This window comes from Carassius carassius, chromosome 17, assembly GCF_963082965.1.
Source record: "Carassius carassius chromosome 17, fCarCar2.1, whole genome shotgun sequence".
NCBI lineage: Eukaryota > Metazoa > Chordata > Actinopteri > Cypriniformes > Cyprinidae > Carassius > Carassius carassius.
Genome location: NC_081771.1, coordinates 1,088,822 through 1,104,900, shown reverse-complemented (window position 1 = coordinate 1,104,900; position 16,079 = coordinate 1,088,822). Strand labels below are relative to the sequence as shown.

At 35.5% G+C, this 16,079-nt stretch overlaps 1 protein-coding gene across 2 annotated transcripts in view; it reads left to right on the top strand.

Moving 5' to 3' along the window:
- LOC132160704 (potassium voltage-gated channel subfamily KQT member 2-like) overlaps nucleotides 1-14,592 on the top strand; it is a 60,627-nt gene extending 46,035 nt beyond the window's left edge. Inside the window, exons 7-18 of one of the 2 annotated variants that reach the window (XM_059570356.1) lie at nucleotides 94-189; nucleotides 847-941; nucleotides 2,303-2,371; nucleotides 2,480-2,509; nucleotides 3,494-3,720; nucleotides 5,468-5,515; nucleotides 6,654-6,671; nucleotides 8,587-8,695; nucleotides 9,865-9,996; nucleotides 11,320-11,415; nucleotides 13,005-13,128; nucleotides 13,359-14,592. In XM_059570356.1, the coding sequence (XP_059426339.1) occupies nucleotides 94-189; nucleotides 847-941; nucleotides 2,303-2,371; nucleotides 2,480-2,509; nucleotides 3,494-3,720; nucleotides 5,468-5,515; nucleotides 6,654-6,671; nucleotides 8,587-8,695; nucleotides 9,865-9,996; nucleotides 11,320-11,415; nucleotides 13,005-13,128; nucleotides 13,359-14,069 (1,755 nt within the window). In that variant the 3' untranslated portion in view covers nucleotides 14,070-14,592. The remainder of the gene's footprint in view (nucleotides 1-93; nucleotides 190-846; nucleotides 942-2,302; nucleotides 2,372-2,479; nucleotides 2,510-3,493; nucleotides 3,721-5,467; nucleotides 5,516-6,653; nucleotides 6,672-8,586; nucleotides 8,696-9,864; nucleotides 9,997-11,319; nucleotides 11,416-13,004; nucleotides 13,129-13,358) is intronic. The other variant, XM_059570357.1, reaches the window with a different exon arrangement.
- The last annotated feature ends 1,487 nt before the right edge of the window (nucleotides 14,593-16,079 follow it).

Sequence of the window (16,079 nt, the reverse complement as noted above, 5' to 3'; positions counted from 1 at the left end):
CACTCCATTATAGTGCAGAATAATAGACGACACGGCACAGTTTCTGGAGGAACTAGTTCCATTCATCATTAACAAAGTTTCTTTTCTCTGCAGGGGATTCTGGGTTCTGGGTTTGCCTTGAAAGTTCAGGAACAGCATCGGCAGAAACATTTCGAGAAGCGCAGAAATCCAGCTGCCGGCCTAATTCAGGTACAGCACGCCTCATCTCAAGATACGTCCCAGATACACAGATGTCATCGGCTCCGGTTAGCCGGGAAAATAACACTGAAACTCAGAGCTCTGAAACCCGAAGAAAAAAAAGCCTGATAGCCTCAAAGAATCAAATGCATCACAGTTTACACAAAAATATTGTACAGTACAACTGTTTTCAACATTGATAATAATCAGAAATGTTTCTTGAGCAGTAAATCATCATATTTTCATGATTTCTGAAGATCATGTGACACTGAAGACTGGAGGAATGATGCTGAAAATACAGCGGAGCATCACAGAAATAAATGACACTTTAATAGAGATTCACACAGAAAACAGTTATTTTAAATTGTGATAATATTTCACAATTTTACAGTTTTTACTGTATTTTTGATCAAATAAATGCAGCCTCTTTGAGCACAAAACATAAAAATCTATCCGATCTCATGCTGAGCCCAAAAAATTATGATGAGCAAATAAATTTGTAGTTGCAATTTATTTATTTTTTAGTAATCTGAGCAAATTCGGTGTCATTACATTTACAGTTCACGTCATTATTTTCTCCCCTCCCCTCATGTTTTTTCAAACTAATTATTAAGTGAATTATCTAATGCATGTTATATTTTAATCTGACTGTTCACTGCCATCTCTCAGGCTGCCTGGAGGTTTTATGCCACAAACCTGAATCGCACGGATCTCTATTCGACGTGGGATTATTATGAGAGGACTGTATCCGTGCCCATGTACAGGTACATGCACTTCTGCATGCATTTTCACCCCCCCCCCCTCTCTATCCCAGCATTCCTCTGGGTGTCAGATGAGATGTCCTCAGGCGTCTCTGCATCGATCTGCTCACTGACCTTTGAGGCTGTTTTTGTCCAGATTGTGAAGGTCAACAGTGCTGTCCACACACTCCCTCCCTCCCTTCATACCTATGGCATGTTTTATTCATGCATCACGCTCTGATTTCAAATGTCGAATCAGCAGGGTATGCATGTCATGTTGCTTGTCATATGTAATGTGTTGCATCAGCTAATGCTGCTATTGAGTCATAAAATAGAGTATATGAAGATGAAAGCTTTTGGATCACGTGTTTATGATGTGCTTCGAGCAATACATACCACCATTGCTATTGATGATCGTGTAGCATCTATTGGACTGAATGCAATGGAGTTTAAGAAACAAAGACTGTTTGATTAAAATCTTTTTTGAAAAGAAATTATACTTTTATTCATCATGGATGCATTAAATTGATCAAAAGTGACAGTAAAGAGTTAATTATGTCCTTTTGAACTTTCTATTCATCAAATAATCCATGGTTTCCACAACAATATTGTGCAGCACAACTGTTCAACATTGCTAACAATCAGAAATGTTTCTTGAGCAGTAAATCTTCATATTATTATGATTTCTGAAGATCATGTGACACTGATGACTGGAGGAATGATGCTGAAAATACAGCGGAGCATCACAGAAATACATTACACTTTAAAAGATATTCACATAGAAAATGGCTATTATAAATTGTAATAATATTTCACAATATTTACTGTTTTTATTGAATTTATTAAATTAATTGATCCAAAAATTCAGAGCAAATAAAATCTTTCCAAAAACATAAAAATATTTCTGACCTACTAAGCCAAAAAAATATTTGTATTTTTAATTAGAGTTAAGACTTTTTTAAGCATTTCTATTATTAGTGCTCATATTTCATGTTTGGGTGTTATTTGTTAATGATTTGAACAAACCTCCCAGTGTATTTGGTATTATAAACTTCAGATTTACTTCTTTGTAGTCAGCATATAACCTTTTCTTTCTTTTTCTGTCTGTTTAAAAACTCATTTGATTGTGCAAGAGATAGTAGTGTAAAAGTAACTGTGTGTCTAATGTACAGTATATGAATAGAAAAAATACATAAGTTCCTGTCTTTTTCCTGTACATTCTCTCTCTGTGTCCCTCTCACAGTATGCTGCATATTTATTAATAGTACCTTGTTAGTTTTTTGTCGATTTTTCTGTCCAAAGAAGCTTCCAGATTTATATAAACAGCACAGCATTTCCTCTTCAAACATCATCTGTGTGTCAACGGTCTCTGTGTGTTTTTCCAGACTCATCCCTCCTCTGAATCAGCTCGATCTGCTGAGAAACCTCAAGAGCAAATCTGGCCTCTCCTTTAGGTGATGTAAAATGCTGTCTTTTATTTCTGATTCTCTCAGATGAATCATTTATGTGTTAATAAATTGGATTGTGCATGATTATGAGTAAGATTTTGTTTTCTAACACAGGAAGGATGCCCAACCAGAACCCTCTCCGAGGTTAGTAAAATCATGTGCGTATACAAATACAGTAAATGGTCTTATATTTCTCAGGCAGCCCAGATGTTAAATGTGAGTTGTAATGCTTTCTTTTGCATGCATCATGTCTGTTTGGGTGTCATCAGAGTCGCCAGCACAGGATTCTTTTCATAGACGTTGTTTGTGTGCAAATACACTGAACAAAATGATAAACGCAACACTTTTGTTTTTGCCACCATTTTTCATGAGCCGAACTCAAAGATCTAAGACTTTTTCTATGCACACAAAAAGCCTATTTCTCTCAAATATTCTTCACAAATCTGTCTAAATCTGTGTTAGCGAGCACTTCTCCTTTGCCGAGATAATCTATCCACCTCACAGGTGTGGCATATCAAGATGCTTAGACAGCATGATTATTGCTCAGGTGTAAAATGTGCAGTGGACTATCTACATCAATAAACACATTATTTATGTGTGCGTGTGTGTATTAGTTTGACCTTGTTTGTGTCCAGACAGATGTGTGGTGATTAATAAGCCAAATGCACATAAATACATCCGCCCACGTTTAAAAAAAACACTGAAACACGTTGTGAAGAGAATGAATCTCTACAGGAAACACTTTATTATAATCCTTATTAACTTAAATTTGCACTTAAATATTGTTTTTATTGTTACTATAATATTTCTTTAGTTAATGACAGGCTCTTGAATTAATGAAAATTTAAAGCACACTCGTGGTGGTTATGCAATGCAAAATTGCTCGTTCCAAGACATTTTTTTGATATATTCAGGGTTTTATTAAATAAACATGGAATTACTTCCATATCCCAGCAATCATAATAAATGAATCAATATGTCACTGTTGATTTAACATGTTTTATAACTTTTCGTATAATTTTCAGTAGTTATTTGAGTGTCTTGGCACAGTTACTTTTTCTTAACATCATAACCAAAGCATCCGCTATACTTCAGTCTCTAACTTCTACACTGTTCTATCCTTCACAGTCAGAAAGTGACCCTGAAAGAGCGCGTGTTCTCCAGCCCGAGAAACTCCGCGAACAAAGGCAAGAACTCTCCTCAGAGCCAGCAGCCCCTGCGACGCTCTCCCAGTGCTGACAACAGCATCGAGGACAGTCCCTCCAAAGTACCCAAGAGCATCAGCTTCGGCGACCGCAGTCGAGTCAGACAGGCCTTCCGCTTCAAAGGCGCCGCTTCTCGCCAGAACTCAGAAGGTGAGGGAAAGCAGCCTGTTCTTCTGTGCTTATCCGGTGTTGCCTTCTGTATCTGTCTGCTTTGGTCGTGGTTTGGTGGTTGTAGAATGTTACATTTGTTACAGTTGTTACCGAGTGTCATATACACAGAATGTTACAGAGTGGTAGTAGTAGAATGCTACATTTGTTACAGTTGTTGCAGAATGTTTCATACACAGAATGTTACAGAATGGTAGCTTTAGAATGTTACATTTGTTACAAGTGTTACAGAATGTTACAGAATGGTAGTTTTGGAATGTTACATTTGTTGTAGTTGTTACAGAATCTTCCATACACAGAATGTTACAGAATGGTAGTTGTAGAATGTTACATTTGTTACAATTGTTACAGAATGTTACAGAATGGTAGTTTTGGAATGTTACATTTGTTACAATTGTTACAGAATGTTACAGAATGGTAGTTTTGGAATGTTACATTTGTTGTAGTTGTTACAGAATCTTCCATACACAGAATGTTACAGAATGGTAGTTGTAGAATGTTACATTTGTTACAATTGTTACAGAATGTTACAGAATGGTAGTTTTGGAATGTTACATTTGTTACAATTGTTACAGAATGTTACAGAATGGTAGTTTTGGAATGTTACATTTGTTGTAGTTGTTACAGAATCTTCCATTCACAGAATTGTACAGGTAGCTGTAGAATATTACACTTGTTACAATTGTTACCGAGTGTCAAATACACAGAATGTTACAGAGTGGTAGTTGTAGAATGTTAAATGTGTTACAGTTGTAACAGAATGTTACAGAATGGTAGTTTAGAATGTTACAATTGTTACAGAACATTACATAATGTCACTCTTCAGAGTTTAAAGTTGTAGATTCAAATGTAACAAGTAACAGTTATGAAATGCAAGTCCATCATGATAGTTTGTATATTTGAAGTTGCAGTAGATACCAGGTGAAAACTAGGATCTGATTGAGATATTAAACACAAAGTCTTGTGTTTTGATTGTTTTAAACTGGTTAGACATGTCCATGTTCATTTTAATAAGTTGCATTGAGATTTTTAGAAGAAGGCATGAAGACAAAAACTCGATTAAGTCAAGCTGCACACATCAGGATTCTTATTCTGTCTTTCTGTCACGCCATTGCATGCTATTTTTGCAGTGCTGTTGTAATCAGTGCAATTCTTGCATTTTATTTGTGCATATCAATTCTATCTTCGTATAATCAAGTCATGTATTGCTTTTGCTACCAGTGTTTTTGTGGAAAAAGTTGAAGAATATGAGCTAATTAATTTATTAGCTAAGATGTTCTATTAATTTATGTAAGCTATTTAAGAAAAGCTTGTTTTATGATTGGTATGAATGCAGTATATGATTTCATGGCATATATTATGGCATAAACATATATCATTTTAAATACCAATCATAACATTTGTCCTGAATCATTAGGATGTATGTTGGAATACAATTTATGAACAAGTCTTGTGCTTTGGTTACACTTTCCACAAAGTGCAAATTCACTACTTATTTTCAAGTAAATGGTTTTAGAATCCTTGAAATTAAATTTAATAATGTATAGCTACAGATGACTAAATATAAAGGCAGTCAGTTGTGTAAAACTCTCTGACAGAATCATGTGAATGGCAGCTTGTGGAAAGTTGACTTTTTGTAATCCATTTTTATTATTTACCCTTGTTTTTTTGATGAATGTGGATCCTGATGCTGTCCTTTCCGTTTCTATGTTGGATGCTGATGCTAAAGTGCTCATTGAGATGCAAGAGGAAGATTTGAGACACAGGAACTCTCCAGGTCAGGCAATCCGGATGGGTTGGGTTCCCATTCAACCGCTTAAAACCAAAGCACCATATTCAGTCAAACTAACCTGCTTCAGTCACAGCACAACCACCAGTTACATGCTCTTACATGCTTTATAAAAATAGTATTTTATTGAATTTTCTGCCATCAATTAAGCAATATCACTATATGGAAAAAGGTATTGGGACTCCTACAGGTTTGACTACTTTAGCAATTTCCATGAGTACAAATCTTGGAAATGGAGATGGAAATAAAATGTTTAAATAAGTGAATTGTAGACACAATTTTGGAAGTACCTTTTTCTGTTTTAAAGAAGGGGGTGTGTCAATACTTTTGTCAATGTAGTGTATGTCAAAATCATTGGTGTGTTTGGTTCAAGGACTGCATTTAAAGTCACAAATTCATTTTTAAACCTTGCCTTATACACAGAGGCCAAACGTTTGCTATAAAATCAGAAGCACACAATCCATAGAATTTCATTATATGCTTTAACATTAAGATTTGTACTCATGGAAATTACTAAAGTAGTCAAACCTGTTCCTTAGAAGGGGGTTTCCCAATACTTTCATCCAGATGGCGATAATGCAATGAATGATTTCCCTTCTTTTCTCATTTTAGTTTTGTTTTTAGAAACGTCTAGCAATTTCAACAAGTCGTGCCATACTTCCTTTTAGTACTGATGCTGTGAAGTTCATGAAATATCTTGCTGTCATCTATAAATTGCTATCAAGATATCAGATGGTTAGTGTATTATAAAAGCAATGTAAAGTCGGAGAAAACCTTGTGATTGCAAGTCCACCTGATGTCTTGTTAGTGTGTGCACCTTCACTTGAATGTCATTTCATTGTATTTAAAAACTGACACACATTGAGTATTTGTATTTGGACATTTCACGTCACGCGTGTCATTTCTCTTAAGGTGAATCATTTATTTGAAACCGTGAAGCTTTGGATAACTGCACAATAAAAAATCCGTCTTTAGAACTAAATCTGGTTGACCTTCAGAGAATTTACAAGTTTCTGAAAATTCATTTTTATGACCATTGTTCCTTGAAATGATAGATTTTAAGCAGGTCTGTTTTGTTGTTGTTTTTGTAACTGTATTACCATCTCTCCTCCCCAAACTATCGCAGCAATTGAAGGGTTAATCAGTAAGAGATTATCAAACAAGAGCTCGTTTTTACCAACCCTAGAACTAGTGCTAGGGGATGGCTGCAAACTTTGCTCTTTTACCTGCATGTGAGAAGAACTAGTTAGTCGTGAGGAGGAAAAGATCACAGAGCTGTGGAACAACTAGTCAACCTCATTAAACTGGTGTCAGACCGTCATTATGCACTCGAGGTTCTGGAGATGGATGGTTGTTCCAAGGCTCTGTGGTATATTTGGCATAATAAGCACAGGTAGATTTATTTGTACGCACCTGTCCTGTGCCGGATGGATGTGTTAACTAATGGGAACACGGGAGAAAGACTCCGTGTCCCAAAAAGACAGATGCAATCTGCGTTTTGCATGCATATAAGAAAATGGTTCGTGATATTTAAAGGGACAGTTCACCCTAAAAATGTAAATTTGCTGTTAATTTAATCCCCCTCAGGCTTCCAAGATGTAGGTGTCTTTTTTCTTCAGTAGAACAGTGAAGACGATCTTTAGCTAAAATCGTGCTCCGTGGTGATTCATAAAATGCAATCAGTGGCTATTCTTATTCATTATTTTTTTATTTCAAGGAACATAAAATTAGTTCCTGTGGCTCCTGGTGATATATTGAGGTCTTGTGAAGAGAAACAATCGGTCTGTGCAAGACATTTAATGTTTTTTACATTAATACCTGCTAATTTTGTGTGCATGTTATTGCCATTGACTTGCATTTTAAGAATGACAGAAGGCCACAGTTTCAGATAACAAAAACTTTCTTGCTGCTCTACTGAAGGAAAAAAAAGCCACCAATCTTGGAAAGCCTGAGGATTGGAAAATTATCTGCAAACTTTCAGTTTTGGTTGAACTATCCCTGTGTGTTAATGACTCTAAATCAGTGGTTCTCAAAGTCAGTTACAGATCTGTTTTGATAAAGATAATACTGTATGAGCTGTATAACATCAAATGCTGGTTCCAGGTTTGGCATTTTGTTGGATGTCCAACATAAAATCAGTCGGGAGCCTCTGCTTTTAGACTCAAGGTAGTTAAGACGAGTCCAGCACTGAGGTATCACTGGTTAAGTTTCATTAATTACCAGTGCTCTAGAAAATCATTTAAAACTGTCAATTAAATTGAAGAAAGCATTTCATTATGGCCATTAACATATTTGCCTTAGCGCTTTATTAACTCACTCATTGTCAAAAATGTGCTGAAAGAATTATTCCTTTATTTGTTTGGAAATGTTCATCGCTGTTTGATTTTACAGCAGCCTCAAAACAAACAAAAAAACAACAGTTTGGACTTAAGTTACACTTAAACGTGTCTGAATCTCACTGCATTAGATACAAAATATCAAATCTGCACAACTTTGCAAGTTAAAAAAAAAAAAGATTTTATAACTTGATGCTTTATGGAGTTGTAGTTCATTAAATGAACTATGAACACGTTTCACTAACGTTTTACATACACACATGTATTTTTAAAGTACATTAATGGAGTGTGTTTTATCATAAAATATATTATCAGTTAATTAAAACGTATACAATTTTCCCTAAATTCCAAAATATTTATTTATTTATCATTTTAAACAAGCCAGAAATTTGAAACTTTGAAATTTGCCAGCAATTTCAGATTTTTTTTTGTTTGTAATATATCATTTTAAACTGACTTACTTAACATGTTCAGTTTAAATAGCACTTGATTCGATATTTTATTATCTGATTCAGTCATGTACATTCAGCTGAACTGTTTAAGTGTCACTGTGTGGCTTTGTCATTCTTGGGCCACTGTCGTCTCGTAGCTTCATAAAGATGGCATTGCACTGGCCTGACTGAGCTAGTTAACCGAGTTAAAGGTTTAAGTTTAGGTTTTGGGAGGGTTTAGGGGGTTTGTGCACTAACTCCAGAGTCCTGCTGTCCGTGTTGTGTTTTATAGAAGCCTGCCTTCCTGGGGAAGACATTGTTGATGACAATAAGAGCTGCCATTGTGAGTTTGTCCCTCAGGATTTAACGCCGGGACTAAAAGTTACCATCAGGGCCGTGTGGTAAGCAAAGATGAGACAGGCAGCATCCATCAGACGTGTAATATTATTGATAAAACTACAGCAGTCTGCATCACATAATATTACCTCAGTCTTTCCTGAATGTAAGTTACATAACATGTTACATTCAGCCTTTCGAACCCTTCGTTACATTCACACTTTCATTGCTCACATCATGCCAGCGACTCTCATGCATGAGATATCTTGAATATTGAAGGTCAGTATCAAGCCTAAAAAGTGTCTGGGACTCAGTTATGTAAAAAATGTTTAGGTCATGTTTTACTGTGAGATTAAAAGTAAAATCCTAATAATTCAAACTAAAACCATAAAATAACATTTAATTTACTTAAATAAAATCAAATAGTAATATTTTTTATTATTTTAATTATTGTAAATTATTTTTTATATATTAAGTTAATTTATTGTTGTAGTTATTTTATTTTGCTTTTATTTAAATTAGCTTGATTAGCTCAAATAGCTCAAACTAAAGCGGAGTTAAAATGTATAAAAACTATAGACACATAGACAAACCTCAACAAAATTATAAAAAATTTCATTCAAATGAAAATGAAATAAAACTAATTCAAAATATTAGTAAAAACTGTAATAGCATGTCCAAGGAATACATGTTATTTCAGTATCATTGTGATACTATTATAGTTTTTTATTAATACTTTGAAATTATCATTTAGTCGTTTTGTTGTGTGCTTTTGTCATTTTTATTCGTTTTTGTTTTATTGAAATATGGCTTAATATAACCATATAGTTTTAATTTATTTAAAAAAAATTTTTTAGTAAATTAAATTAAACTAAATGAAAATTAGAAATGTTGCCTTGGCAACTAGATGAAATAAAATACGTTTTTTTTTTTTACAAATATTTCTTATTTATTTTATTTTATTTCAAGCAATAAGCTATCCAAAATAAAATGTTATATATTAGATATTTATTTACAGTATATATATATATATATATATATATATATGTATTAACATTCTGCATGGTTTTAGTACTATAAATAGGCAATCAAAACATATTTTCTCGTTTCTTTCTTTATATTTTTTGGGTGAAATATGAGCTGGACATGTTCTCGAAGGCTCCACTGAGATTCAGCCTTTGTTTCTGTGTAAAGTGTGAAGCGTGATAATGTGTGGGATTGTCTGTCCCTGCAGCATCATGAGGTTCATGGTGTCCAAGCGAAAGTTTAAAGAGAGTCTGCGGCCGTACGACGTGATGGACGTGATCGAGCAGTATTCGGCCGGACATCTGGACATGTTGGCACGCATTAAAAATCTGCAGTCCAGGCAAGAGCAGATGCAGCTGCTTCTCTTTCCCTCTTCTCTTCACACACTCCTCACACCGTGTTGTGTGTTGCATGGCTCAGTTTCCTAAACGTCTCTCACCGGTTTGATGTTCATATCAGTCAGAATCAGAACGATCTTCACATGTATGTATCTGATACCCAAAAACTGCCTCGAATGCTGTCTTCAGTGGCTTTTGTGTGTTTAAATGACTCCACTGAGAAACATTATCCACATTTTTATTTATTAAGATACAATATCGTGATATTTTAGCAGTTCAGAGCAGCATATGTGGGTCAGTATTGACGTGGGACTCATTTTTATTAAATGAAGCTATTAATTTATTCAAAAGCAGTTCATACTGTGAAAAGCTTTGATGTAAGATTTAGTTTGAAACAATTTTCTCTCAGAAATTGATAATAAGTTTTACAAAAACTAAGAAATGGCAAGTAAAATGTGACAATTGTGAGAAAATGTGATATTCACGATTCTTATTTCTACAAATATGTGTCCCTTGTAAAATATAACAATATTTAAAACAATTTTTTAAATTTGTACACACGATTTGTAAATATTATTATATTTAAGTTATTTTATGGCATGTAAAAAATTTGATCACAAATAATAAAGTATCATAAAATCTTTCATATATTCATATCTAGCATTAAACCAGCAAAAAAATACTCTGTTTAATTATATAAAATGGTTAAATATGAAATATATATTATTAATGTATATTAATAAATACATTTTAAATTAGTATATTTTATTAATATTTTCAGCTATTCATTGAAAGGTTGGTTGAGGAGAAAATTAAAGCTACTCTATGTCATCTGAAACCAACGTTTAAAAATGTATTTTATATAATTCAAAATTCAAAAATATAATGAAAATATTTTAGGTAACATATTTAAAGCTGAAATATTTTGTTGTTTTATTCTATATTTTAGTAATATTTTAAAATATTTTTCTTGCTATTTTTGGAGTTATTAAAGTAATGTTTTTGTTTGACAAATAGTATTAAAGTTACCATTCTCATGGACCCATGACACTATAAAAAACATCACATCCGTCTTGTTTCAGCACAGTCCTCCTCTATGTATGAATAAATGAATGTGGTTATGATTTGACATAAATATATTCCTGCTTATAAACAAGCACACATTTAGAAAACCTCATGTTGATCACTGACAGCAAGTGCGACAGTTTTCACGGAAATGTCTGGAATATATTTGGAGGGTTTGTTGTTGTTGTTGGTTTGTGTTTGCGCCGCTCGTGTCTCGTCATTCTGCATTCTGCTGTCCTCTACTCTATTTGCTTTGCCAGGTTAGATATGATATTGGGTCCTTCGTGTCCCAGCACCCCTCGCCCAAAGAAGTGTTCAACCAAAGGAACCAAAGAGTCGCCCCAGTTGTCTTCTAGGTTAGGAATCCCATGCCTGCGTTAGATCTCTCTCGCTCCAGAAAACAACTAAGAAACCTGCTTCTGTTTCAGACTACATGGCTAGTAGAAACTGAGCTGCCTACTGTAGCTGTAAACAAACTAGTTTATTACTGCATCGAGTCCGGTAGGCTTCTGATAATCAGCTCCTAATTCACTTCATGACCTTTGTTTGCTGTGACCGAAGTGTAGAGACGTTTAGTCGAGGGGAAGCAAATACAACATTTGGGTGGGTTACTAGTCATGTAGCTGAACTAAAACTGGTTAAGCTAGTTTGCCTGAACCGCTGTGTGGATATGAAGAGTTGCGGCAGCAAATAAAGATGCACAGTTCTGCATCGCTTTTTTGCATATGCATGTCAGCTTGGCGTATTTTTATTTACCGTATTTTTTGGACTATAAGTCGCACCTGAGTATAAGTCGCATCAGGCCAAAAATACGTCATGATGAGAAAAAAACATATATAAGTCGCACCGGACTATAAGTCGCATTTATTTAGAACCAAGAACCAAGAGAAAACATTACCGTCTCCAGCCGCGAGAGGGCGCTATATGCTGCTTAGTGTAGACTACAGGAGCACTGAGCAGCATAGAGCGCCCTCTCATGGCTGTAGACGGTAATGTTTTCTCTTGTTTCATGTCTCTTAGTTCATTTCTCTTGGTTCATGTCAAATTAATTTTGATAAATAGGTCGCACCTGACTATAAGTCGCAGGACCAGCCAAACTATGAAAAAAAGTGCGACTTATAGTCCGGAAAATACGGTATTTTATTTTTCTCCATGCTTGATTGCCAACGATCTCTGTTTTAAAGCAGCCAAACAACACATCCGCTGCCGTATTTAGACGTGTTTCTCGGATCAGACGCACCCCTGCTAGTGTAGTCCATCAGCTTTGGAGAATGTGTCAATTGTGCGGCTAACACTGTAATATGCAACTAAAGATGTGATTTCACTTCGACACATTGTTCCAAAGTGGCAGATATCAACAGAAAACGTCCGTCTGGAGGGCCTGACTCTTTCTGTCCAATCATCTCTGTCTGTCTGCGTGTGGACACGCCCCCTCATTATCATATCCCTCCCTCTGCATGCATTCAGTGATTTCCCTCACTGCTTTGTGCTTTACGATAGAATACACTAATTTATACATCTTTCACATGAATGTTGCTTTATTCTAACAGTTCAGACATATACCAATGTTATAAATGAACATGTAAGAGAAATATTGTTTTTTGATGCATTTAGAACAAAACTAAATATATCAAATAAACGTTATTGTAAATATACAGTATATGTAAAATGATATTAATATGAAATGTATATGTAGAATTGTTAAATCTACAATTTAAAAGAGAATTTAGTGTATTTAACAATTGGTGAATATAAAAAAATTATATATATTTCTGTGTTGAAGGTCATGTTGAATGTGTAATGAATCACTGGTTGACATATTTTCTTCTAAAAGGTTTTTTTTTTTTTCTTTTTTTTTTTTTTTTTTTGCAGAAAACACTTAGAGTTTTACTCTGAGTTATGAAGTTGTTATTTTAGATGTTTCATGTCTTTAATTGATTGTTAGAGTGGATCAGATTGTTGGTCGAGGTCCTTCAATCACAGACAAGGATCGTCCGAAAGGATCCGCAGATGCAGAACAGCCAGAAGATCCCAGTATGATGGGACGGCTTGGAAAAGTGGAGAAACAGGTCAGTCACGCACCTGTTTGCTGTTTGATTGACTGATTATTTGATATATACATATTATTTAATGTGCAGTTTTGCTGCTAATAGAAAGAAATGCATTTAGAATGATTCTTTGTATGAGTTTTTGCATTCACTCATTGGAGAATTCTTTTTTTTTTGGTTTGCGCTGGTGCAAGCTGTGAGTTAAACTGGTGTTTCAAAGCAAAAATAAAATCTGATTTTCCTTCTTTTAGGTGATGTCAATGGAGAGGAAGCTGGATTTCCTGGTCAACATCTACATCCAGCGTATGGGCATCCCGCAGTCTGAGACGGATGCTTACTTCGCCTCTAAGGAGCCGGAACCGGCACCCCCGTACCACAGTCCGATGGAGCACATGGTGAAGAGTCGCTCCATCAGCAAAATCATCCGCTCCAACAGCTCAGCAGACCAGAAGAACTTCGACCCGCCGCCGTCGACCTGCATCAACCACCACTGCCCTCCTTCCACATCCTGGCACCTTCACAGCCGCCCGGAACCCACACAAGGAACGTCACCCACAGGTGACCCCTCGCTTGTGCGCATCCCGCCGCCTCCTGCCCATGAGCGCTCGTCCACAGGCTCTCGCGGAGCTGGACAGCATCACACATCACAAGGCGAAGATGGACTCCCACTGGCTCTTTCCCAGCAGCAGGCCGGAGCCAAGAGCGACACGTCCATATCCATCCCCTCGGTGGACCACGAGGAACTGGAGCGCTCCTTCAGCGGCTTCAGCATCTCGCAGTCCAAAGAGAACCTGGACTTCCTTAACAACGCTTACTTCAGCGGCGTGTCGCGCAATGCTAAAGTCAGGTCGTACATCGCCGAGGGCGAGTCGGACACGGACTCCGATCTGTGCGCCCCTTCGCCACACTCCACCACCGGAGAAGCCGCTTACGCAGACAGAGGATGGTCCGGCTCGAAGTAAACCTCATGCAACTGGGATTTAACCATTGGCAAATGCGCACCAGACTGCATTTGCGTGTTTAAAAAGCAGCATTTCTCTTCGGCTCCTCGGGTGGAAGAAACGGTGAAAATGGCTCGACGCAGTGAAGATGCAATGCAGCAGTTTCTGCAAGCCGAGCACTTGCTTATCCATCGACCTATGTCTGGAGAACGGTGGATTTTAACGTGAGAGGCGCTGGGAGGGTCTTTAGCATTTCATGTGTGACCCAGGACCACAAAACCAGTCATAACAGTCCAACTTTCAAAATTGAGATGTATACATCATCTGGAAGCAGGATAAATAATTTCTCCATTGATGTATGGTTTGTTATGATAGGACAATATTTGGCTGAGATACTATTTGAAAATCTGGAATCTGAGGGTGCAAAACAAATAAAATATTGAGAAAATCGCCTTTAAAGTTGTCCAAATGAAGTTCTTAGCAATGCATATTACTAATAAAAAATTAAGTTTTGATATATTTACATTAGAAAATTTACAAAATATCTTCATGGAACATCCAATGATTTTTGGCATAAAAGAAAAATCTATAATTTTGATCCCTTACAGTTTAAGGTTGGCTATTGCTACAAATGTGCTACTTATGACTGGCTTTTGCTCTAGGGCACATATGTGGTGCGTTTGCGTTTATAAGAACATCTCTGTAACATCGTCAGCAGGTTAAAGGGATTGTTCACTCAAAAATCTCGCAAACAACCTGTCATTATTTACTCACCTTCATGTCGCACCAAATGGTATGACTTTCCTTCTTTTGTGCAACACAAAAGAAGAAGTATTTTTTTAAAAAGGACAGTTTTTGCATCTGTCAGGCTCCAAAAGGACCAAAACTACACAAAAGCGCCATTAAAATATCATGAAGGTACATTTATGTATTTGGCAGATGCTTTGCAATTATTAATAATTTCATTTTATTTATTTACTGTTTACGTCAAAATTATTGTACTCTGAAATTTCAACCAATTCACATGCAGATTATCAACATTTGAAGAAAATTATATACTGAATAATAATAAAAATAATAAAAACACATAAAGATTAAATTAATGACCAGGCAGGAAATGTATCGATTGGTGGATTTAAATCTTGATCTGGCAACCACAATCTTATTACCAATGCAATCAATGCAAGAAAGCACAAATGTCAAATTAAAATCAAATGTTTTCTGGATAAATAAACAGCAGACAAATATCACAAATGATTATGCTTAATAAATCAGGAGAAGCAGAAATCGTCATTACGATTAAAATACAGTTCATTATTGCAGCCCTACATTCAATACATGTTGTATAGTTTCTGGTTCTCACAGGGATTCAAACCCAAAACCTTTGCTACAACGTAAAGCATTGCTACAGGAAGGCTTGTTTATAGAAATGTAGTTTATTTGACTTAGTACCATAATGCAAGTCTTCTGAAATGATAAAATCAGTGAAATATAAGCATTATTTGATGATAAATGACATGAAGGCGAGTAAATAATGAGAGAAATGAGATTTTAGTGTGAACTTTCCCTTCTGTTGTAACATGTCGTCTATGTTCGCTTGTGAATGTACTTCACGACAGCTGGTGAATTTTAAAACATCTTTAAACCAGGTCACTTAATGTTGATCACAATATTCCCTTAATTAATTACCATGGTTAGGAAATTCACTTCAAGTACATTATGAAATATAAAATATCACTTTCTCTCAAGTTTACAGTTTTTTATTACTCCCTGAATTCATAATTTGCATGTCAGTTAATTAGGAATATTTAGTAAGATTGTATATTTAAAGTTAATTTCATACCGCAAATTAACAGCTTCTTGAACTAATGATAAAAAGGCTATTTTCTGCCAATATTTTTCTTTTTTCAAATATACTAAACCTTTCAAAACAATTTCTAAAACTATTTCTGTAAGAACAAAAGTATCCGTTTAATGATATAATATGTCTGCTTCACAATCATTCAGCATACATAAAAAATCATCTCATTT